Source organism: Mangifera indica, chromosome 20 (assembly GCF_011075055.1).
Source record: "Mangifera indica cultivar Alphonso chromosome 20, CATAS_Mindica_2.1, whole genome shotgun sequence".
In the NCBI taxonomy this organism is placed as follows: Eukaryota; Viridiplantae; Streptophyta; class Magnoliopsida; order Sapindales; family Anacardiaceae; genus Mangifera; species Mangifera indica.
Window position 1 is genome coordinate 9,857,348 of NC_058156.1, and position 25,723 is coordinate 9,883,070.

At 31.2% G+C, this 25,723-nt stretch overlaps 3 protein-coding genes and 1 long non-coding RNA gene across 8 annotated transcripts; 3 read left to right on the forward strand and 1 right to left on the reverse strand.

Moving 5' to 3' along the window:
- Window positions 1-212: 212 nt before the first annotated feature.
- Window positions 213-7,317, reverse strand: LOC123204571 (putative phospholipid-transporting ATPase 9). Its single transcript, XM_044621302.1, has 11 exons — window positions 6,296-7,317; window positions 4,546-5,897; window positions 4,311-4,421; window positions 3,711-3,987; window positions 3,388-3,476; window positions 3,182-3,290; window positions 1,885-2,094; window positions 1,689-1,814; window positions 1,475-1,573; window positions 1,164-1,355; window positions 213-1,013 (listed from the first exon to the last, which is right to left on the reverse strand). Exons 1-11 carry the CDS (start codon window positions 6,683-6,685, stop codon window positions 366-368), a joined length of 3,603 nt encoding a protein of 1,200 aa, XP_044477237.1. The 5' UTR covers window positions 6,686-7,317; the 3' UTR covers window positions 213-365.
- A 9,679-nt stretch (window positions 7,318-16,996) lies between these two features.
- On the forward strand, window positions 16,997-22,630 carry LOC123204626 (protein Dr1 homolog). Of its 5 annotated transcripts, none has more exons than XM_044621394.1 (6): window positions 16,997-17,296; window positions 17,458-17,519; window positions 20,276-20,365; window positions 20,709-20,803; window positions 21,704-21,772; window positions 22,213-22,630. In XM_044621394.1, the coding sequence occupies exons 2-6, from the start codon at window positions 17,465-17,467 to the stop codon at window positions 22,372-22,374; spliced, it is 471 nt and encodes a 156-aa protein (XP_044477329.1). In that variant the 5' UTR covers window positions 16,997-17,296; window positions 17,458-17,464; the 3' UTR covers window positions 22,375-22,630. The 5 variants fall into 5 exon arrangements, with proteins under 5 accessions (XP_044477329.1, XP_044477326.1, XP_044477325.1 ...); XM_044621391.1 differs by having other exon boundaries at window positions 16,999-17,296; window positions 22,210-22,630; XM_044621390.1 differs by having other exon boundaries at window positions 16,999-17,296; window positions 17,463-17,519; window positions 22,210-22,630.
- On the forward strand, window positions 17,549-18,405 carry LOC123204627. The gene is made up of 2 exons (XR_006499593.1): window positions 17,549-17,695; window positions 17,792-18,405. It is a non-coding gene; the product is annotated as an uncharacterized LOC123204627 (long non-coding RNA).
- A 923-nt stretch (window positions 22,631-23,553) lies between the features above and the next one.
- LOC123204133 (protein MIZU-KUSSEI 1-like) lies at window positions 23,554-24,771 on the forward strand. The gene has a single exon (XM_044620701.1). It carries the CDS (start codon window positions 23,687-23,689, stop codon window positions 24,458-24,460), a length of 774 nt encoding a protein of 257 aa, XP_044476636.1. The 5' UTR covers window positions 23,554-23,686; the 3' UTR covers window positions 24,461-24,771.
- Window positions 24,772-25,723: the final 952 nt, after the last annotated feature.

Below are 25,723 nucleotides of genomic sequence, written 5' to 3' on the forward strand. Positions count from 1 at the left end.
GGTGTCATCTGCTTCAACGAATATGCCGCTGTTATGGCAAAATCTACTTCAAGCTTTGTTCAACAATTTCAAGACGAAGTGTCTCTAGTTGTAGCCACTATGAAGTAGTCTTTCATCTGTCTCAATTTTGCGGCAGAAAAAATGAAAATAATAAAAGTGAAGGTGTTGCCAATAAAAAAACATTCGGCAAAAATTCCAAGTAAGATTCTTTGTTTAACCCAAAAAACTATCATGTTATATCCATTCACTTGAGAGCATCGTCTACAAAATGTTCTTCGATGTTTAGCATCGAAAGATGAACTCTGCATCAATTATGTACAAGAAGAAGGAAAGTCTTGTTAAATACCAACGATTCTTGACAGAATCTATAAAGTTTGTCCTCCAGTCATCTTTTCAAGGTCTGCTCTCAAGTTTCTTGAACTTGCTTCAAACCGAGCAGTGAAACCGACTGTTGTTGGTCGCAACGATCTTTGTCGCACCATATAAACATACTCAGGGTCATCTGTCTGCCCATCAAATCGAATCCATTGTATCATCTGATGATACAAGGGGAAGAATCTCATCTGAATGGAAGAGTATGTGAAATACGGAAGAAGGGAGGAGATCAGAATCAAGACTGTAATGAGCCAGAAAAAAGGTGCCGGGGCACAGGCTTCGATGAAGACCTTATAGGCAGTTGTCGATATGTTGGGATCCATGGCCCCATATGCTAATAGGAATATATACCAGAATATAATCCCACCCCAGATGAAGATATGCTGTATATATGTAAAATAGCTTATTGACAGCGCCATTTGACAGTTTACTACCCAAACGACGCATGTATACATGGTGGCGCCTAGGATTTCCAAACCGGCAACTTCCCCACCTTTACGGAAGGCTTGTTGCTCCATCCCCTGGATGCAAAAGAAGAAGATGATGATAGCACTCAAAACCCCATTGAATGCCCATCCAAGTATTCGAGTCCAGCTAAAGAGGACATTTTGTATACCTTCTTGGTATAATAGAGGGAACTGTAAACACAGAAGAGAAAAACCATCACATTTTCATAAACTCTTTCTGGGGCAACAAAAAACTGACAACTTATTTGAGAATATTTAGTAATTCAACTTCTACCAAGCTTTTCATGTCAGAAAAAAAAAATTATTTACTGTGGCACATACCCTGAGACAGAAACGGGCAGCAACGTCTTGGTCAAAAACTCCTAGAGCAATCACAGGGAGTGACGTGAAGAAGACATTATAAAGTGATAGGAACCAATCATTGTATACTGTTTGCCCGGAAAATGATGCATACATCTGAAAGAAGAAGAGAGTGAAGCCAAATGCAATGTTCTTGTAGAAGAAATAGCATATCTGCCAAAAAAATAAAAGAAATATGTCAGTTTTTGAATTCAATCAATCTCACAAGGCGTTGGCCACAGTGTTAGTCAGTTTCAAGAAAAAGGGAAAAAAAAATGCTGCCGAATTCCTACCATCGATGAAATCCTCCGATAACACCAATGTCCATGCACAAGTAGCAAGCGCTCCAAGAATCTGAACTGTGCAATCGCAATGTCACTTGACATGACTGCCTGATATTTTAGAAGAAGCACCATGGAGAAAAGACAAGAATCCCATCAGATCAATATATGTAATGGATTCGTGATACGATGAAAAACTAACCATCAATCTGTTTGGCATTTTTACCTGCATTCCTTCTGCACCACTGATACCAACTCCAATGTCTGCTTCTTGAAGCATTCCAACATCATTTGCCCCATCACCAATTGCTAAAGTTGTGCTACCAGTTTTAACTTTGACCAGCCTCGTAACCTTAAAAAATTAAAACAAATTAAACAATAATAAATGACCCAGTAATAAGTAAATAGCTGATGAGACATACAAGTGCTTTCTGTTTAGGAGATGATCGACAGCAAATTACTGAAGCACAGCCAATGGCGAGCTCTAGAAATACGTCCTTAACGTCATCTTCTAGAGCGTAAGTGAGTGACTTCCCATCGATTATCAGTGCCAATGCCTCTGAGGTTTCATTTGAAGCTCTAAGCAACGCCCTTCCATCAAGTATCTGACGGATAACACTTTCCTTCAATGCCTGAAGAATCAACAAGATCTCATCAAGCTCAAAAGTCATAGCCAAATGAACATTGGCCAAAATGTGCTATTATTTACTGGTATTCAAGAATTACCAAGTATGCTACCAGAACCATCCTACTTTTCGACAGTTTGGATATTTAAAAACAAGTTTTTCAAATGCCAGACACCAGTTCCTGACAACAAAAGCTTTTATATCCTTTTATTTTTGGTTAAAATAGCTCCTTGGATGTCTACCATACACTATTATAGTCATGTTTAAAGTTATCTAACAAGCAAAAATAATGATTTCAAGTTCGAATAGCTTGGAATGGGAATCAATCTGTTTTAACACATGGCAAGTGGAACAATCTATGTTTCGATATGTCTATATAATCAATTCCACTAGAATTTCAACATAAAAGATATCTAGTTCTACTTAACGGTATAAGGAATTAAATTGATGCTTTAATGTGCATCCTCCACAAATCATTTAGAACATAAACTGCAAGTTTGTACTTGTATTACATCATCTGTTGATACCTAATAATGGAACCCCATTGACAATACAAGTTTCACAACAAGAATGAAGAGACAATGTGGAAACCAGAAGAATAAACAATCAAGAAAACATAGTGCCGAGGGAACATCTTGGGTGCACTTGCAAATCCTAGCAACAGATAAGGAGAAGGAAGCTCATGAAGTGAACAAATTTATACTGTTATTAAAGGTTTTTCTATTTCCTTCCATATTTTATCAGCCATCAAGAGTCAGGCTGTAAAAAATTAAACCCTAATTTTCAAACTGTAGAGAAATTATATCCCAGTTGTTCCTAAAGATTACAAGAAACAATCATATCTGAGGTTCAAACATATAGAGAATTCTTTGGTTGAATCAGATCTCTCAAATTCCTGGAAAAATTTTGGATGCCATGTTTAAAACAACTGACCCATCTAGAAAAGCGAAACATAGTTCACGCCCTCTCTTTTAAACAAAAAAAATATAACATTATGTTGTAAACTCTAAATATGATCCTAAATTATGTGGTTAAGCCATGCTTCTTCAAATCCCACCCAATGAAGAAATTGAAACAATGAAGTCAGGATTACCGCAGCAACAGCAGATTTATCTTCTGATTTCTCAAGAGCTTTAGTTTCTGGTGTGTCTGAGTTGATTATTATCTGTTGCATTCCTTGTCTAAGCAAACTACAGGCAAAGCTGAGAAGTTTAACACAAAAAACAAGAAAGGTTAGAAAATCAGACTTTATAATGTTCATTGGGAAAAAACAAAAAAGAACACATTAACTAATCATACCCAATATTGATTGCAGTCTCCATCTTATCTCCAGTCAAAACCCATAGTTTAATTCCTGCTTGTGCAAGTTTGTCAATGCATTCAGGAACCTGTCCCACACAACAGAAATAGGAGTCTCAATTTTCATGCCCCGTCTCTGAGAAACTCACTCTATTCACTGGCACTTGGACTGGACATAAATTAACAATTCTAGTAAAAGAAATTTAATTATTCCATGATTTCTTTTTTCAAAATGAATGCTATTATAAGCTCCTAGTATTCATTTTGATGATATATGATGCTATTATAAGCTCACTCTATTTTTGTTCAAGTCTGAAACCTACCCCATTTTGAAGTTTGTCTTCAACAGCTGTAGCACCAAGAAGAATCAAATCCTTTTCAATTTTTTCTGCCACTTCCTCAACAAATTCGTCCCGATCTGCACTCACTGTATTCTTGGCCACAGTAAATTCCTCATTAAACCTGTTGTATTCCTCCTCATCCAGTTCACGGTAGGCAAGTATTAAAGTCCTCAAACCAGCATCAGCATACTCATTGATGTGTGCTTTGGTCTGCTCTTCAAACTCTCTTCCGTTTTCTGCAAGTCTTTCAAACATGACACTGCTTGAAGGTAAAGAAGATTAAATTAACATCAAGAAATCTGTAGTTAACAACATAAAACCAAAACTAATTACCGTTCCTGCAATAATGATGAAACAAGCTCCCCTACTTCAGAGAACAAATAGTGTGAGGCCTCAGTTTTCACTCATTGGCTGTTGGTTGTTATTGGTCATAAGAGGAACATTAACAGCTATTTCGTTTACCAATAATTTATGGAGTAAAGGATTCACCATATCCTTGTGATGTTAATAAATTGAACCAATGTTATAAGAGCCAAATCCTAAAACTATATCCAATCTACTACCATGTTTCAAATCACAAACCTGTCTGCACCTTTGGAAAGTAGCAGCAAAGTACCCTCCTCATTTCTTACAACCACAGACATCCGCTTTCTAGAGCTACTGAACTCCAGGACATTCAAAAGTTTGTAAGACCTGAAAGAATGTAAATGAAAATAAAATGTTTGCCCTCTATTTGAGAATGGAATAAAATGATCCCATATTTTGTGATTAACCACTAATAAGCAATAGGTAGAAACAAATGCATGCAAGAAATGACCTTTCAACCCTCCTGCATGAGCTTGGATCTAACTCATGCAGTGAGATGCTTGTTTGAGTCCTTTCGTAGAATTCAAATCCAAGTTCTCTTGCTGCAATGACAAAAGCTGCTTCATCTGGTGATTCAGCTTCATATGTAACCCTTCCACTTTCTTCATCAATTTCAGGTAGTGCAGTGTGGCAGATGGCCAGCAGTCGCAAGAACTTCTGGATTACATCAGCCCGAGGCTCTTTAACCCAATTACCATTTATGATTCTTTCATCCACAAAATTATAACCTTTAACAAACACCTTTTCTTCAGCAGACTCCACAACAATAGCCTCTTCCTCAGTTTCCTCTTGGGGTAAAGGTGACCCCTTTCTCCTGGCCATAGCTCTCTCAACTTCAGTTACTCCACGGCCATAGGAGGTCCCAGCAATTGAACATTTGATAAATTCCATGGAGTTGCAAGTTAAAGTCCCTGTTTTATCAGAAAGTATAGTATCAACTTGACCAAGTTCTTCATTTAAATTTGAGGTACGAGCCAGTGCCGGCTTGTCAGCTTCCTCATAGTACATGTGAATATCTTGGTTGATAAACCTGCTCTGAAGGATTTTGACAATTTCTATTGACACATACAAGGAAATGGGTATCAAATATCCATAGAGCAAAATAGCAGTCCAAAACTGCAGAATTGCAGCGGCAGCTGCTCTCTTAGGGTCATAGTAAATAGTAGTATCATCTGGTCTAAGGTACCATCTCTTCATCCTTCCATCTTCTATGTCATCGCTAGTTGTAATCCCAAAGATTATCGATCCAATGATAGACATTAAAACTAAAATGCCAAACAAGAAGTAAATTATCTTATCCATCCTTCTCTCAATTTTGCTTCTCTTAGAAGGAGGTGGTGTTGAATTTTGAATAACCTTCGTATCATGACCTGTAAAGATAGCGACCCCATAGATATAATCAGTATTCCGGAGCTTTGAGTCCCTAAGCAGAAGCTGCTGAGGGCTGAGAGGGTACTGTTGCTCTTCAAGATGCATGCTGCCAACAAAGGAGTACAAACTTGCATTGGGATCTTCACATCTAATGATAGCCTTGAAATTTTGGAAGCTAGAGTCCTCAATCAGATTTGAAGTGGCATCAAGTGCTTGTTTCAGTTTCAAATTGGTTTCTCCATCCAAGTTTGTGGTTTCAACATAGCAAATTGCTTCCTCATAACTTGAGGAAAGTAAGATGAGATCAGCAGGAAAAAACTCATCCTTTTCTACCCTCACAATGTCCCCCACTTTCAGATCCTTCCATTTACTAGAATTAAAAACCCCATCACCAGAATGCACTTTCACCTTTCTGTTATTCACCTCAATATCCTGTAGCCACATAAAAGATAAATTATACCACAGTAAAATAAATATACGAATTTATAACAGCATAAAAAAATGACACAGAAAATTTCTGCACCTAATAAACTAATAGTACTGAGGTAAATTTTAATTCCAGAGGAACCAGTTTTGCTGTAAATGCAATAACTTGACCAAACAAAAGAACCCGTATGAAACTATTTTCCAAAGAATCCGGCCTTCATTGTTCCCGAATTTTTGGAACCGGAACTTCACTAATCTTTTATACTTTATAATATCTCTCGAATATAGTTCAGGGAAGTCAGTTGTAAATAGGCCTATTCCACAAGTGAAAGCAGAACTCTAATAAAGTAAACAATAAATTTCATAAAGCTGCATTAGAATTCACACCAATATAGCAAAGTTACCTGCTTTTTCCGCCGCCAATCTTCAAGAATCTCTTTTCCCATGGTAGCTCCAATCACAACAACAAGAGGAACAACATTGCTTTCAGGAGAGTAAGGAGAGAGAGACGTGAAGGAAAGTATTGCACAGAGAAGAAAATAAAGATTGGCAACTCTCCTAAACTGCTCAAACAATGATCTGGGAATAAATGTTGCAAGCGTATACTTTGTGGTTCTAACATAATTGTCACTGTAATTGAGGACACTGGCCTCTACGCATTCAGGGTCATTGCAATACACTACTCTTGAGAATCCAGGTCCCCCAATCAGAGAATGATCACCTTTAAAAGAATTTTTACCACAAGCATGAATTTGGCTGCCGAAATGATGCCTCTTTCTTCTATTACCCGCCATCTATTGCAACAAAAATTGTTCTTTTGAATGGTTTAAAGCATAAAAACCCCAGTCAGTAGAACAAATTCTTCTTCAGAGAAATTCTTGCTTCTTAGAACAATCTTCAACCAATGATTTCCAAGTAACAGAAAACCATCCCATCTGGAAATCGGTTGCCTCTAATACTTTTAGATCTAAAGATAAACTCAACTAGATTAACACAGAACTTTTAACTCCAAAAGAAAAAGAACTTTAAAGAAGTATGAGAAAATTTTGAGCCTAGTTTAATCCAAACGATCCCAACTTCCAAGTCCTTTACAACACTGAAAAAAGTTCATCAAAAGCACAAAGCTAAAAAGGTAGAAGGAGCCAAAAAACCAACCAAACACACTGTGGGTAGATTGAAAGAGTGTAGCCTATGGGCTTGAGCTGAGTTTCCACCGCCTATTTGACTAGCAGATACAAACTTTAAAGTAGCAGACACATGATGACATAAACGTGGAGACGAGATGAGCTTGTTTTTCAAGACTACAATTTGACACACATTCAACGACTTAACAATGACTCATTTAAAACCAAAACAGTAGAAAAAATAAAATAAAATAAAAATGAAAATCTGAAACCAACCCAGTAACTCAAACTCAAACTCAAACCCCTAAACGAAATATGATTTAAAACTTTAATAGCCATTTCCAACTATAAGCAAAAGGGTTACAATTTACAAAATAATATAAAAACCAAAAAAGGAAAGAAAAAAAATCTAGAAATGGGAATTATTTGGAGTGGCGAGCAAGACTTATAGAATGTCAAACAAAGAGCTAGCTGTACAAGAAGCAATGGGAAAACATTTAATGGCGATTAGCTCATTGATTACATAGAGTTAAACTTCAAGGAAGAATAACAAGTGAGAATTTTTTGAGAGCGAAACTATTGGGAAAGATTTTACACATGTGCTAGGATTTAGGGGATTAAAATCTATAAGGTTGTCAGGTAAAGACAGTGAAAGGGAAGAGTTTTGACAGACAGTTAAAAAGACAGAAAGACAGTGACACTCTATTTTTTATTTTTTTTGTAATAAAAAAATAAAAATACAATATTCTTAAAAAAAATATTTGATTTGAAATTAGATTACGTAACTATGAGATCAGTCATTAAATTTAAAATTTATTTATAATTACAATTGATTTAATTTTAAAATAATAATTCGATTTGAATAAGATTTATTATCAACAAAAAGAAAAAAATATTATATTATATATTTTACATTCAAAATTTCAATTATCACCCTAAATTAACAAAATTTGAAAATGGTTCTCGACATATCAAATTTGTCATCAACATCTTATCCTATTGCTTCATCTTTTTCGTCCTCGCAATTTATTATTTATTTTAACGATGTTTTTGGATTTTAAAGATTGTTAGATGAATATTGTATGTGAATTTAAGGAGTTAGGTATGAAAATTTCACATTTCTTATACATTTTTGAGTCATGGAATCAATGTGTTGTGTCATTTATATCGCATATGAAATATGTAAGTCATGTTAACTATAGAATAATTTGTAAATTAATAACATAAAATTATTTTAAGTATATAAATATATATATATATTTTCTTTTATAACTTTATAACCTAAAACGTATAAATTATTTTATTAATTTTATCTTAATATTTATAAACGATATAAAATATTTATACATATTCAATATTTCTTATGTTTTGTCAATGAGAGATTTTTCTAAGATATGACATTTACCCCTTATGAGATTCATTGTTTTCGCTAAGGTTTATCCTATTAATATTCAATAGGATATGTAGAATAACTCTGATATTATTTGTAGCATCTTAATACACATAGTTCGATCAACTGTCAATATATTACTTACTTTGAATATACAAAATAATCCTAAACCCTATCAAAGGTAGAAAAACCCTTAATACACTATTATTGTTCATCCAATTATAACTATGATGTATATTGAATTATCCTTATTAATCACATTAATCTCATTCATAAACTTTTTATTAAATTATTCAATTACCGAGTTTTTCTAAAAAAAATAATATTATATATACTTATTTTAAATATACAAATTAATACATACTTATATATATATTATCACGTAATTAAATATTATTTTATTTTTAATATAAAATCACTAAATCTATAATAATATATATAAATATATATATATTTATATACTTAAAATAAATATATATAATTTTATTACCCACATAATAAAATCTGATGATGAAATCGATTTTTATTTTTTGATTTAAATTTTGATTTTTTATATGGGCTTTGAGGGAATTGTGTACAAATTGTATGAAATCTTAATCATTCCAAATGTTTAAATTTACAAAATTAAAATTAATTTAAAAATTTTGAGTTCTAGGGTTGGTAATTACTATGCAGTAAACTTCGAATTCATGAAACATCTTCTATGAAAATAACTAATTAAGGGGTGTTGGATTTGGATAATGTTTTATTACCAAAATAGAAAAATTACCTTGAAGATAAGTTACTTAAAAGATTACTGGGTATAAATGATTACTATGTTTGATAAAATTTAGTAGGTATAAATAATTATTGTGTTTGGTTAAAGATAATAAAATATTATTAGTAAATTATTTTACTTAAATACCCTTGAATATAATTATTTTTAAATATTTTTTATATTATTTGTCATATTAATTAAAAATAAATTTATTTTTGTCTCAAAAAATTAATAAATAATAATATAATTATAGTAAAATCAAGATTACCTTGATAATCTTTAAATACCTAAGGTGAATGTAATAATCAGATTATCACCTATATTACCTGTCACGTCAGTATTGGTAATAGAAAATTACTATAATTTTTTATTATTGGCAAACTAAACAAAAGAATAAAAAATATATTACCAAGGTAATCTTAAAAAACTAGAACCAAACAACCCCTTTTAGTAACAACAATTAAATACATTTTATATTCGTCAATCATTCATAATAAATTTTCTACTTGAAGATTGAACGAAGAACTTTATCATATTATTTTTCTATTCTCTTTTGTGTGTACAAAAGAAAGTTATCATTCTTTTAAGATTATGATTAAACCATTAATATAATTACAATAAGACTATTCGTACATATTTTTAGTATACAATTTAGGTATTTGAATTATATATCATCATATGATTAGATAATTTTGAATTAAAAATAAAGTTGTATCAAATCATATAATGACATATCATCTGTATATTTAAATTGTATATAAAAAATGTATACACATAATATTATTCATTTGCGTATTTATGCATAACTTCATATCCAGGTACTATAGATACGAAGATTCAATGCAAGATGAAGGACAAGTCACAAATGACAAATTATAAACACACAACACAAGTCATGAGAAAACAACAAATAAGTTGTAAGCCATATCCTTACGATATACAATCCTCTTATTAGTTTCTCACTCTCATTAAAACCCTTGTCGAAAATTGAATCTTTCTTAAGATATATTTTATTGTATCGATATTAATTAATAACATTTTATAAAAATAGGTTTTCGATTATTTGAACAAACCATATTAAAAATCTTCTGTATCGTGTTTTCTTTATATTTTATTTAATTTTAATTGATCTTTGCTCTTGCGTGTCAACACATACACACATTATATATATATATATATATATATATATATATATATATATATATAAGAAAAAAAAACAAATTCTTTTTCTATTATAAAATTGACAATCAACACTTTCTTCATTCACATGGCTTAATTTTTAATTGAACATCCATTTAATTTTAAATGAATTTTAATGATTAATAAAAAGGAACAATAAATTATTTTATATGAATTTTAAATTATTGAATCATTCCATATGACTTTTTGGTCAAAACAATTTCTAGTAATTAAAAAAATTAAAATTATTAATAAAATTTTAATGATAATAATAATTATAATTATCAAACCGATAAGAAAAAAATGAAGACTACGCTGTTTTATCCAAAAAAAAAAAATTATTATCTTCAAAACTTTGGAAGAAAAATCATCAAATTGGTAAAATGTTAAAAACATTTTCTGTTTTTCTAGATAAAATGAAAAAAATAACATTATTTCTTTTTAATTCTTAAAATCATTTTTCAAAAATTTTAACATGAATTCAATACCCCTTTCAAGTATTCCATAAAATGTATTTCTTACTATTCTCGTTTTCAAAAAATCATTGTTAGCAAAATATTCTTCGATCATATTCGTATAGTATCAAAATTTCTTATTTCTTGAGGAAATCTTTTTTCGAAGAAGTAAATGTGAAAAACACCACCAAACGTTCTTCCCTTAATTATCATGTAGAAAGTAGCAAAGGATAGAATTGTAATAGCCTAGCCTGGTTGGACTAATTATTTTTTTTGAAGAAAGTTTAGGATTAAGTTTCCATTTACTTCCTGAGCTACTATTACGGGTGAACTTCCCCCATTAAGTATTTGAAATAACAAATTCACCCCTTTTGATTATTGACTTGTTATTATTATTATTATTATTTACAATTGAAGACCTCATCAGTATTTATTAGAAGGATAAACCAATGGTACAGTGATCAGACTTATAATCACTATATTAGGTTAGTCAAAATTTCACAAATGTGACAAAAATTTAAACTTAAATTTTTATTTTATGAGGCATTTGGTTTCAATTTTTGAAGATTACTTTAGTAATCTATCTTTTATTTTTTTGTTTGGTTTGTCAATAATAAAATATTACAGTAATATTTTATTACTAATACTGACGTGACAGGTAATATAGGTGGTAATCTAATTACCACATTCACCTTAGATATTTAAAAATTTCCAAGGTAATATTGATTTTATTATAATTATATTATTATTTATTAATTTTTTAAGATAAAAATAAATTTATTTTTAATTAATAAGAAAAATAATATAAAAAATATTTAAAAATAATTATATCAAAAGACATTTAAGTAAAATAATTTACTAGTAATCTTTTATTACTTTTAACCAAACACAATAATTATTTACATCTACTAAATTTTATCAAACATAGTAATCATTTATACTTAGTAATCTTCTAGGTAATTTATCTTCTAGGTAATTTATCTTCAAGGTAATTTTTCTATTTTAGTAATACAATATTACTCAAACCAAACGTCTTCTAGAAGTTTTAATGTTCTACTAATTTTGATAACTCCTAAGGTAGTCTTGTTAGTATTTTTATAATCCGACTAGAGAAAGATTATGTGCACTAATAATAAATACTAATATATATACAAATAATAATATGTTATTAAATAATTGTATATTATTTTATTTTTAATTTAAAATTATAATTATACAATGTACACTACCAATGACAATTCACACTTATTGCTAAAACACATAATTTTACTCTACCTAACAAATACGTCATATGTTTTATCTCTAAAATTAAGGAGTAAAATTCTAAGGAATATTAATAATTTTTGGTAAATTTTTTTGTTAAGATAAAATAGTTATTCACTAATACCTCGGGAAAAAAAAAACTCTATAACAATAAAACTATATGCACTTATAATGAATATCAACCTAAGTATCAATAATGAATTGTCATTATATGATTATATAATTTTGAATTAATAGTAAAATAACATTCAATTATATAGTGACACATTATCATTGTACCTTTTTTTTTTGTTTTTTTAAATTGGAGACTTTACTCATATTTGTTAAACGGATAAACCTATGATACAATGATTATACTGACAATCATGGTTGTCAGTGTTTTACAAATATGATAGTGGTTTGAATTTAAATTTTTACCTTGAAAGTTTTAATATTTTATCAATTTTGCTAACCGTTGAGTCTATTATACCCATTACAAGTGCACATAACATTACTCTTTTTATTTGAATTCACCAATTTGTTTACCCTTGAGTTCTCACAATAGAACAATTTACCCCTCAAAGTATCTTAAATAATATTTAACTTCTATTATCACTAGTCCCTTAATTTTCCGATAACTACCACATTTTACACTTGTTCCATTAAATTAAACACCAAACCCTAATGAAATATAACAATAGGGGGTAAATTGATAATTCAAGGGTGTAAGATCATGTAGAGATATTTGGGGGGGCCCTTGTAATTTTGTATTCAATCTAATCAATGTGGCAAAGTTGCCAACTAACTAAAGGTGGAAAGTTGGTTTGAAAAGATAAGGCAGGATTTGAAAATGTGTTAGTAATGTGGAAATGTGTGTTGGCTCATGAAAGGAAAAGAATGCCTCTTTCAACTTTTATACTTGCTCAATTGTCATGTTCTAGAAAATTGATAAATTATATATGATAATAAATACAATAAAATTATATATATAAATAATATGTATAATTTTATACATAAATAATAATATATCATTATATAATTGAGTATTAATTTATCTTTAATTTAAAACTATTTAATCATACAGTAACATATTATTATTTATGTATAAAGTTATATATATTATTTACATATATAATACTACTATGGTAAATAATAATATCGACCTAAAAAATTAACAAAACTGATAAAGTATTAGAATTTTCAAAAAAAAAAATTTGAATTTGACCTTTTCTCACATTTATAAAATTTTAATTTATTTAGTATAAAAATTATAAATTTAATTATTATATTTTAAATTTATCTATTCAATTATTATAGTTAGAATAGTTAATTAAAAAAATAAATAAATAAATAATGATGTGACACCCACTTTCTTTATTGCATTTTAAATTACTATTGTTTGTTTGCAATTATTTTCAGAATCAGACAAGAAAATCTTGTCGTGTTTATTGTTTTATAGATTAAGATTTGAAATTTCTAGACTTTATTTTTCCAATTTTAAGAGAAAAATCTCACACCGATTGGATTTCCTTTTTAATGCAAAAAATAATTGTCAGTTTTCAGGAAATATTGCTTTGAAATAAAAAATCAGTTTGGGTTATCGTTTTCATATAATATAATATAAATATAAAGTAATTAATATTTATATAATATAACATGTATTATAAGGTATAATATATATTATCAATATATTTTTATAAAAAATAATAATATATTAAATTTTTTAAAATTTCATAAAATGTTTGTAATTTTTTTTAAAGATTATGATGTAATAATTATAATTTTTATTATTTTTTAAAAAAATTATATATTTTTACTTGATTTTAAATACATAAAATTATATTTTTAATTAAAAATATGATATACGATACCATCAATATAGAATATACTAACTCCAAATTCAACTTTTCGACTACAAGCCATTGAATCCACGCCCAAAGATCCACGAAAAGGCCCTCAGGCAGAAGCAATTGAGATTAGAATAAGCACCAAAGATTAAAAAGACTAGAAAATATAAGAGATCTTGAGATTTCGGTACTATTAAAGCTATTTGAAAACGATCTCAATTTTTCTTAATATAGGGCCAAAAGACTTGTTCCCGCGTAAGGTTTACTGCAAACCCAAATTTAAATTCATTAATTTTTAAAAATTTAAAAATTTATCTATTTATTAATTTTGATTATTATTATTAGAGGTAAAATTATTATTTAAATATTTTATTTAAAGAATATGAAAATTATCTCGTTTTTCTTATTTTAATTTTGAAAACCTAACAATTTTTTTTCTTTCCTAGTTTAGTTTCAAAAGTTATTTTTTGTAGGTTTATAAAATTCACATTTACTCTCGGTCTTTTAGGTTTTATATTTATAATTTTGAAACGTTTCAACTAAACCACCCATATCTTTTTCTCTTATAGTCATCATCCATACTTTGAAACCTTCACTTCCCATTCTTTTCTCTGGTTGCCCTTCACTTTTTGGCACTGTTCTTCATTTTGTCAGCTCTCTTTCATTCCTGAATCAATGGATGGACGACAAAGGCCAAACACAGAGTTGTCATTAACTGAATCGACACAAAAGAGATGACTTAGGGTTTCATTCATCTTGGATTTGTTGGTAAATTTGGTGCCATTGTCAACCTCTCCTTCAGTGATCGATGATGGTGCGACATCTTCTTCCCCTGATTCATCGAATTGAAGTGAGATAGAGCATTGATTTGACCTTGAAGCATAAGTGGTCAAAATTGAGCAAGTCGGATTTTATGTCAAATAGGAGATAAATGAGAAAAAGGTGAAAGGGATGCCACGACAACTGGGTCTCAAATGTCGAAGAAGGAGGAAGAAGGATGTTGATGGTGCTCTGGAAGTTGAAGCTGAAAAGAGCACGAAAATGGAATTTTTTAGAAGGTTGGAGGGTGATTTAAATAGGAAAAATATTAAAGACTGAAACCCTAATTTGAGGGAAAAAATTACTTTTAAACCTAAAAAAAAATTAGAAGATAATTATTAGTTTTCAAAATTATAAAAAGAAAAAATAATAATTTTTATATTATTTAAATAAATTTTTTAAATAATAATTTTATCTTTAGTATAAATAATTAAAATTAATAAATAAATAAGCATTTAAATTTTTAAAAATTAAGAAACTCTTTTGGCGGTTAATATATTTATGAAAGCTTTAATGAGAATCATGCGTGCGTGTGCCTGAGCGTTATTCCGTCAATTCCGCAAATCCCCTTTTCAGCTGAATACCAACACCCCCACCGACACAATATCGAAAGAAATTCAAACAAAATTTTATTACTGAGAAATGAGTAAAATTACATTTTCAACCAATGTTTTAATAACTGGACTGGGACAAGGGCCCGGCCCAGATTAGACTCACAATATTTGAAAAAAAAATTAAATCAATTAAACCATCAACTACTAATCAAATCAATTTTAATTTATTCTAAAATCGTTTTTTTAATTAAACCAGATTGAATCAGACTAAATCATTCAAACCGTTTGATTAGATCGAGTATAAAATTAAGTTTCACTTTGTCAAAATAAAAAAATATTTTAATGTGTCAAATTATATAAATAATGGTAAATTATATAAAAAAATTTTAAATATTATTTTCGAATAATTAACTAGTTTAACCACTGGTCAACAAATCTAACTACCGATAGAATTAAACCATCATCTTCATTGGATTGATATCTTGTCCGATTTTAAAAACATTAGTCAAAATCACTTTGAATCATGATTCAAGACGATCCAATAACTAAGACAGTCAGATTGTGCACTCATATTGGACTAGGTACTAAGTTTAAGTTGGTTCACTTGAGTAAAACTCGCTCAAATTGGTATATTATATTATTAGAGTATCGACAAAATAAATAGTATTATTAAAAAGATACAAAATTATCGATAAAGTAAAAAATTAATCGAAGATCCTGTTTATATTAATTAAACAGATTAACTAATAATATAATAACCAAACTCACAACTATTATATCAAATAAGTCAGGATTTCATAAGTATAATAAAATTTTAAATTTACTTTTTTTTTAATTCTAATATACTATCAATTTTATTAATTCGTCAGATTTCTTGTTGATAAATTTTTATTCATCGATACTGATTAAATTATGTTATATATATATATATATGTATGTATGTATGTATGTATATAGATTTATTTGTTTATTTTATAGCATGGCAGTGTACAAGAAATTTTACATGTATTTAGTACTATTCTTGCGTTTTTGGTTCAAAGTTTTGGGCGCATAAACCGATCCAAATATGGTCAGATCCATCTATCCATCATGGGTCCAATAAGATCCGAATGAATATGATGTTCTCGGTCAACTTGAAGCCCATTAAACTTTTTAAAGCCCAATTAAACGTGGTATCAATAACAACAGTAGATTTGCTTTTAAGGGATAGCTTGGGTGCCTAAGAGGTGGAAATTTTGGGTTTAAATCCCTCAGATAATAAACTAAAATAAGACTCTTGACTTGATTTAATATAATCTATTTGATTATAATTTTTTTTTACCCTTTTTAGTAACCTCCTTTCCATCTAGAAATAACCTTTCTTTATGGAGCTTTTCGATTATTTTTTCACTAATTTTATTATTAATTAAACGAGTTAATCTTGATTTTAAATTAATTATTTAGATTCAAATTAAATTAAAACTAACACTTTGTATTAGATTCGATTCGAACTACTTATAAAGTTAACAATGCAAATTTGAATACAACATTTGGAAAGGGATACTTTCTTCCTCTCTCTTTCCAATATTAATAAAATAAAAAAATAATTAAATAATTAAAAAAATAAAATAATGCTCATTCAAAAACAACCTAAGCCCGGCCATCGCAATGCGCCCTTTCCCCCACACGTTTGACACGCTCCAACAACCTTATCCTCTCACACGGGTCCCAGATATAATCCGTCCATGTCGACGCGCGAAAACGAGCGCGTGGCAAGCAGATGAATCACTGGTTGTTTGTTTTCGTTTTGCCCTAATCGCATGCGAGCAAGAACTCTCTCTCTTATCGTGAAGAACAACAGTAACCATCACAAGTCATGGCTTCTGTTCGATAAATAAAATATATATTATGTATCAACCATGTCCTTCCCTTCGATTTCTCCCTCAACTTGGATGCCCACTCGTCGCTTGACTCGTTTTTTGCAAACGTAGAATAGAAGCTTTTTTTTTTTTTTTACCTTTTTCTTCCTTCTGGCTCACTCACTCGGCTCGCTGACTCGGTAATTTCAAGTTTCAATCTCTCCGTCGGTGTTTATCTCCTCAGATCTGTTTTTAGCTTGTTTGATGATCAGGCTTGTTTCGTTTTTGATCGATTCGATTTTGTTTGTATTTAGATGTTAATAATTTGTTTATTAACTGTTTATTTTTGAAATGATTGAAGATTAGGTATGGAGCCGATGGATATTGTTGGCAAGTCAAAAGAAGATGCGTCGCTTCCAAAAGGTTAGTTTTTTTAATTGTATTTTTTTATTTTATATTGGTTAATTTCGATACTTTTCTGTTTTTTCTTATTTTTTTTGTTTGAATGTATTTTGTGGTTAATTTTAGGTCCTTTATGTGCAAAACAAGGGGAAATCTAAGTTACTTAATTGATTTCAGAGAATACAGTTGATTTGTTTGTGAGCTTACAATCCTATACTTAGTGTAGAATGAATATTAATCATTAGTTTAATCGAACCATGTTTGATGGTGTTTGCCTAGCGATTATGTTGCAGGACATGTTTGTTTGTTGTGAGCCTTGTGTTTTGATCTATGGGTACAAGTAAAATATGAAGAGCAGGTTCTAATCATACAGTACTTTGCAAGCAGAGAGGGAGATGGGGCTATGACTAGAAGAGGTTTTAGTAGCTACTTCAAGGAAGTTTGATTTTTTTCAATGAGGAATTATGTTTTTATTTGGTTGCTTTTAATGGAAAAGGGAGAAAAAAGGTTTGAGGTGCAAAGGTACTATCAGGGGTTGTGGGCTGGAAAATCTAAATTATTGAATAAATTATTTATAAAGCTCATGGGAGGGAGAGAGTGTTGGGAGTAGTCATTTTGACTGGAAGATTTTAGCTGGATTGTTATGTAGGATTGGTGGCAGTAACAAAGAAATGGCATATAAATGAAGTTCTGAGGAAACTGAGCTTGAATCTTTGTGATTTAGGAGAGTAAGATGGAGATCGTTGAAACGAGGGTATTGGCTGCTGACAGTATCCAAGATTCTAAGTTAGTAGGGAATTTTACCCTTGCTAAGTGTAAATCATGATGTTTCATAGTGTCTTTGAATGTTAAGACTGTATAAGTTTTTGAATTTGTGCCCTGAGATTTAACTCAATGTCCTTGAAACTATGCTGTTCTGAGCTTATGTCCATAAACAGACTAAAATTATTGGTACTTTCTTTAAGATGTTAAAATAATGTTGATGTCCTTGCTAGTGAAGTTGCATGTATTTGAACACTTCTAACAATACTTATGCCCACCACTCTAACGGGACCTCATGTTCCCGCCAGATGCATGCACCAAAAGAATAGCCATGCACACCCTGACTAAATGAAGTGGGACCTCTCAGGACCCGTCTAGCTCGAATACATGATGATATATGCTAAAGAACTCAATCGTGGATGGCATTTATTTTTTCGTACTAATATATATATGATCCTGAGAATTTTTTTTTTTTCAACATTAATAGTTTACTACTTGACATAATCTACTTAATTGCAACTAAAATATGAATTTTGAATAAAAACTATTCATGGATCATATAGAGTTTTTGTATAGAAATGATAATTTTTGTCCAAAAATATCTGTTTTGTGATACTTCTTATGGTTCCTTACGGACATGGAAGTCCATCATGTACTGCCCATCCCTTCCCCTTATTGTCTCAAGCTCCTAACTACATTTTCTATCCTTTAATAGCCACTTTGCTTGTGGTTTTTACACCTACAAAGAATTTCTTACACCGCCTTTAGTTTCATATTAATTAATCTTGAAAGTTTCTTAGTTGTGGACTTACTCTTGTACTGGAGTGGATTTCAATTGGGAGAAGCAATCTCTCTTTTATTTGAGGATTGGCTGCTACTTATAGAAGCTTTGGAGGCAAAAACAGAAGAATTATTTTGAACTTTGACTTGGGAATTTTATTGTACCTTATCAAATCAATACTGCACTTGGCTATGAGTTGTTTATTTACTTTTTCCACCAAGCTTATCTTAATGATTTCCAGATGTGAATAGTTCTTAGAATGGTAATTTACGATGAAACAAGGAGAAGGGCTGTATTGATTTCTTTTTTGGATTTTAAAGACCAGCATTATAGCTGAACATAAAACTTGTATGTAGTGTTTAAATTTATTGTAAAGATTGTAAATATGTTGAAATGGCTACAAAATCTGTTTTCCATGGTTTCATTTTCAATTATACCTTGTATTGTACATTTATCAGTCGTTTGCAGAATAATCTATCTTGCAAGTTGGTTATGGTATTTGTGATCTATAACTTTTAGTCGTGCACAATTAGTAGACTGTAATAGGACTTTTCTTTTTTCATAATTTGGAAACTTTTTGTATGCTCATATCTGAATGGCTACAGTTTATATACACTTCATAGCTGTGGTGGAACTGGAAACATTTTGGGGAAGTGTTCTATGAGTTTGGCATGCTGTTTAGTTGGTGCATAATTGTTGGTTGTATGCTGGGTATGTGTCAGCATCAGGCTTTTTTTGTGGTTGTGAGATGGTTTGTTTCTTCTTGACAGTAAGGTGTAGTTGTTGTTAGGACTGTACCCTAGCCACTTATCCATTTACTTATGTAGGTATTGGTTCAATCACCTGTCTGAGAAACAACTTATGTAATGTCCAGTTCTAGTGGTCCTAAACTAATACCCTAGCTATCTAATAGACAGAGACGACCCCTTTGATTTCTTTGTTTAAATCTATTGCAATTTAAGTTGCTTCTGCACCATTCATAATCAATGAATTCAATAGATGCTGGCATTTGTAAGGTCTTGCTTGTATTTTTCAATCTCTAAGTTCATTATATCAATCATCTGTGAGAAACAAGACATACATATACAGTCACACAGATCAAAGAAAAAGATACACCTTTTATCTTATGTTGCAAGTCTGTACAAGCACTTGATTATTGTCAGAGTCTTACCCATTGGCGTGGCGTCTACTGGATATTTTTCTTAATGTTGCTAACTATAATTTTTCTTTTCAGCGACAATGACCAAAATTATAAAGGAGATGTTACCCCCAGATGTTCGTGTAGCAAGAGATGCTCAAGATCTTTTGATTGAGTGCTGTGTAGGTGAGATAACCACAGGACCTTTCAGTTTTATATATTTCAGTTTTTTATATATATATATATTTTTTGTGCTCCCCTAACATATCTAGTTGCTGTAGCACTTTGTACTGTAGCTTTGAACAGATTAGCTTGAAAGTTTTTGGTTCTTTATGATATCTCTATATACATGCATTTTTGCTTTTGCAATTTTTTAAATATAGTTCTTTGCAAAATATTTTTGCATTCACCTTTTACTGTTCTCTATCACTGAACTTTTCTGCTCTTGATTACTAAATGGTAAGCATTACCATGAATGTTCAAACGTGTTTTTTAAGAACGAGGAGCTTCATTTCTTTTCTTTTTGCAGAGTTTATTAATCTTGTTTCCTCCGAGTCCAATGAAGTTTGTAGCAAAGAGGATAGGCGAACAATTGCACCTGAGCATGTATTGAAGGCTTTAGAGGTTTTTATTTATTTATTTTTCCCCCAACATACTATTTCATGTCCAAATTTGGTTTAGCTATGCTTGTCATTTTTTATATTTGCTTTTCTTTATTTTATCAGTCTTCCATCATTAATGTTTTCTGCATAACATGGAGTTATATCTTAAGTCTTAATGATCTATTTGTTTGGATTTAACTGTCTGGCTCATGCTTATTACCTCTGATGCTGTTGTGCAGAAAATAAATGATAACTTATGATGGTCCATGTTATTATTATCGGTTTATTTATTGTATGAAGAATAATGTATCTTTTAGACTGCTATTGTCCTGGCTAGTTTAATCAGCGGATCCTGGGTCAGTAATTTTCTGTATCAGAGCAATAAAATAGTGATTCGGTGATCTTCAAATATTGTTTGATCTCAATGGTGTTAAGAACTAAAAAAAAAAAAGTTAATGCTGCTATCTTTCTTTCATTCAGTTCTCATATTAAGGTTAAATCTGGAAAGAGCACAGCCAGAGTTCAAATCATGATGAAATTATAACTTTCCTTTCAGCCTATTAGATTGTTGCTGTAGTGCCTGCTTTAACTCTTAAGCAAATGCAGACTGATATTTCAAGCTATTAGTCAAAATTGAGGGAGTTTTTCAAAGACAGCTAATTGCACCATAGCAGACACAAAATTTACTTGATTCTTTCCTGCTCATTATTTACATGATGCTTTCAAACCCATCTTGCTGGAGATTTTTAATCCAAACAAGCCAAGCTCACATGATATATTATTATTTAGCAATGTGTAATTTACTGCCTTTGCTTACGACCATGCAGCTGATTTGCACTCTGAATTGTGATAATGTATAAATATTATGGTTTGCATGATTTATATGTGGAAAATAATCTTATTTGTTCATGTGGTATATTAGGTTCTCGGATTTGGTGAGTATATTGAAGAGGTCTACGCAGCTTATGAACAACACAAGCTTGAGACTATGGTAATTGTCTACCTTTTTTGGTGCTCCTTGTGTGCCTCTGAATTTACCAAGATTTGCTTTGAAACTGGGTCATAGCTTTCAAATACTTGAAACCTTGTCAGGCAAGCCACTTGTTTAACCTCAGTTTTATTTTCCTCCCAGTGCTATAAATACTGAAAAAACACATTTTCTTCTTTTATTCTGACACAAAAAGAAGAAAAGAAAGATGCAATAATTAAAAAAACCTCTGTTAAATTATATTTTGACACTGCTAGATCATCACATTTTTCTTAAAGCCTTTTCCTTGTGTTTTTATTTCCATGCATTCTGTGGTACCACTTAATTACTTCAATTGGGCAACTGCAGCATTGAGTCAGAAATAAGCGGAATTATGTTGGTTCACTTTATTGAACACAGTGCAAAGTATGTACCCTAATGTTTTTAGAACTGCCTTCCAGCAGGACTCTTTGAAAAGTGGCAAGTGGAGCAACGGGGCAGAGATGACGGAGGAAGAAGCCGTGGTTGAGCAGCAGAGAATGTTTGCCGAGGCACGTGCAAGAATGAATGGTGGTACCACCGCCCCTCCCAAACAACCAGACCTTAACCCAAGTTTAGAGAGCTAACCATAGGACTAATTTTCTTTAACCATAGGCAAGCAATCCTTAACTCTTCCTTTGTGCTTTTAGTCCCTTATATTATGTAGAAAGGAAAAAAAAAATGCCTTTGTGAGTGCAGTGGCCTACGTGGATATGCACTTCAATTTGTACCTTATCTATGGATTGTGTCTATAAGTTAATGTAATTAGCAAGAGTTTGTCCAAGTTCTGCCCCTTTGAACTACATATTAAACTTAATTAATAGCTACATTCTGTTTCTGGGATGACAACATTCAAACCATTCATATGAAAGCAAAATGTTTTTTTCTTTAACAAGGAAACTTTATTTGATCGGATTATTTCTTCGAGACTAAATAAATTACATCAAATAAAGGAATCTCTAGATCGAATAATTGATTTTACAATTTTATATAAAGTAAATCATAATCCAAATTTATTATTGGTAGAATTTAAATTCATACTCTCATGTTTGACCCTCTTCTTTTTTTTCTTCTTTTTCATTTAAACTAACCTTACTAGAAAGAATAATGTTTTTCTTGCTAATGGAAATGATATTTGCTAAATAAATCTACTCAGTGGTGTGGCAACCGCACTTTGAAAGGTTGATTGAGCAACATAGGATGGAAGTCTCTTGGCATGAGTGGGACCACTGTGATGGTACATATTGAAATTGATTCAAAAGAGAGAATTTGAAAGGTCCCACAGACAATGAGGTGTCAGCTCGCAGGTAGCTGAAATGTAGATGAATCAGGTAACATTATTGAATGAGATAGATGAATGGTTTTTTTTTTTTTTTTTGTAATTGTGTTGATTTAAGAGCCTCCTTTGGACAAAACAACATTGGTACAGTCAAGGATTTATGAACATTGTGACTGATTGTGGGCATGCTGAATGTGAATAGAGATGGGTTTTGGTTTTGGTTTTTGTGTGGTTTGTTTGCAGTAGAAATGCTTTTAACTCTTTTGGGCTTTAGGTCAAAAGAGTCAGTCAAGCCAAATACAAAGAAAGTGAAATAGCACACACATTGTCCCCTTAGATTCCTTTCTTTTCCAATTGAAAGACACTCTCTTTCTCTGTCTTTGTCTCTCCCTCTCTACTCTTACTTCCTAAATCAGCTGGTGGGTCAGTCTATGTTTCTTTTGTCAGGATTCTCTGCCACTATATCAAAGAACTACATACAAAGAATTTAATGGTAATAGCCCCACAAGCAATAAAAGAGAAAGATACATTGGTCTCTTTTTTTTCTCTCTTTCTCTCAGTCCCACTCTTACTCTTCTTGCCTTCTAAGTTCTTCCCAATTTTCATCTCCTCATAGATCAATGAAACCCAATATGGCTAGACCCTCTCAAGATTTCTCCTCCAAGAGACACTTTCATTGGACAAAAAAGGTTGGAAGTGATCATGAAGATGATGAAGCTCCAACCTTTAAGTCCTCTGAAGAAGAGAAAAAAGAAAATACAAAGAATTATCCTTCTGCAGGTGCCATCCCTTCTCCAAAGAGGAAACTTCCGGCAGTTGCAGTTGCCAGGCTTAGAACTGTCCTTAGTGCATTCGGCAAGAGCCGACCAGGCTTGCCACTCGGCCTTGGCTCCCGAGTTGTGGGAACCCTTTTCGGCTCCCGGCGAGGCCATGTACATTTTTCATTCCAGAAGGATCCCAATTCCCCACCTGCCTTTCTTGTTGAACTTGCCACACCGATTAGTGGGTTGGTCAGGGAGATGGCTTCAGGGCTAGTTAGAATTGCACTAGAGTGTGATAAAGAGAAGGAAGAAGAAAAGAAAGCTGTGAGATTGCTGGAAGAGCCCATGTGGAGGACTTATTGTAACGGGAAAAAATGTGGCTTTGCAACAAAGAAGGAATATGGGGATAAGGAGCAGAAGATATTGAAGGCTGTGGAGCCAATTTCAACGGGTGCAGGAGTGTTGCCTGGGATTAATGGAGATGAAAATGGAAGTGGAGGTGATGGTGAACTCATGTACATGAGGGCTAAATTTGAGAGAATCGTGGGTTCAAGAGACTCTGAGGCTTTCTATATGATGAATCCTGATAGCCATGGAACTCCTGAACTTAGTATCTATTTACTTAGAATCTAATTTCACAGAAGTTCAAGGTTGAAGGTCCAAAAAACTCAATTTTCATGTTAAGCTAAGAGAGCTCTTCATCCATGGAAATGGAGGTCTAGCATCCTGCAAATTTCTGGTTTTTTTTTTTTTAATCTTTTTTTTTTCTTATTTTTCTTTTTGAGAAAATGGGAAGTGAGTTTATTGTACTATGTTAGATTTAGCTGGAGGGGGGGCAATACGTTATAACCTTATGGTAGATGGGGGGTTCATGAAGGTGTGCATATGTATAGCTTTGTATTTATTATTATTATCATTAATGGTTTAATCAAGTTTAAGAGCCATTGAGTCTTGTGCAAATCATGATTAGTCTCTTCATTTGGGTTTCAATTTTCCATTATTTGCGGCTAGTGCCCAAGTTATTATTAAGACTAACCCACTATTACATCGTAAAGTACTTGCAAAATGTCAGTATATTTTTTGCCCAAATGATAGATTTGGTAGCAAAAGTTGGATTTCCAAACAAGAGAGTATGAATTCGAAACCCATTAATGACATTCAAATTAAACTTTTGATTTATCTGATATTATGGTTGTGAGACTGATCATTGGACTCGAGATTAAATCAATCCCGAAAAGAGAGTGGTTCAACTTAAGTAAAAATTTTCGTTAATAGAAAAAATCATTTTCTCTTAGAAGTCAAACACAATATTAAATCATATCAATATTAAATAATATAACATGAGTTTGAAACCCACTAGCGATATAATAAAATTAAATTCTTGGTTTACTTGATATAGTGATTATGAAATCAATCATTGAACTCAAGATTAAATTGACTCTAAAAAGAGAGAATAATCTGACTTAAATAAGAATTCTTTATTAAGAAAAAAAAAGTCATTTTCTCTCGGGTATTGAACACAATACTAAATCCCATCAATATTAAACATTATATTGTAATTTAGAAGCATCATTACAAATGAATTGGTATGAATGAACAATAATAATGTGCTTATGTAGCTAAAAAATTCAAAAGTTTCATACATGAAAACGTATTTGGATTTACTTTAATATATGAAATGAAGTAATTTTTTTGTGGGATAAAAAATGATTGAAGCAAATGATGTGTGGTTTTTGTGGGTTCTTCAAATGATTGTTCATGATTTTTAGCATAGGAGTCTCTCATGTTAAGTCCAAAATTCTTTAGGGTCTTACAAATTGTTGGTTCCCTTGATGAGTTTGGATACCGGGTTAGTTTGGATTTTTATTTTTTTCATATAAAGTTTCAACATTTGGT

Bases quoted from the DNA above. Each gene is read 5' to 3' on its own strand.
- LOC123204571 (XM_044621302.1), bottom strand. From the start codon at position 6,685: ATGGCGGGTAATAGAAGAAAGAGGCATCATTTCGGCAGCCAAATTCAT. The intron at 1,356-1,474 runs GTAGGAATTCGG...TTTTTTTGGCAG, and splicing joins ATCGGAGGATTTCATCGATG to ATATGCTATTTCTTCTACAA. The intron at 1,014-1,163 runs GTATGTGCCACA...CTGTGTTTACAG, and splicing joins CTGCCCGTTTCTGTCTCAGG to TTCCCTCTATTATACCAAGA.
- LOC123204626 (XM_044621391.1), top strand. From the start codon at position 17,465: ATGGAGCCGATGGATATTGTTGGCAAGTCAAAAGAAGATGCGTCGCTT. The intron at 20,366-20,708 runs GTGAGATAACCA...TTCTTTTTGCAG, and splicing joins TTTGATTGAGTGCTGTGTAG to AGTTTATTAATCTTGTTTCC. The intron at 20,804-21,703 runs GTTTTTATTTAT...GTGGTATATTAG, and splicing joins ATGTATTGAAGGCTTTAGAG to GTTCTCGGATTTGGTGAGTA.
- LOC123204133 (XM_044620701.1), top strand. From the start codon at position 23,687: ATGAAACCCAATATGGCTAGACCCTCTCAAGATTTCTCCTCCAAGAGA.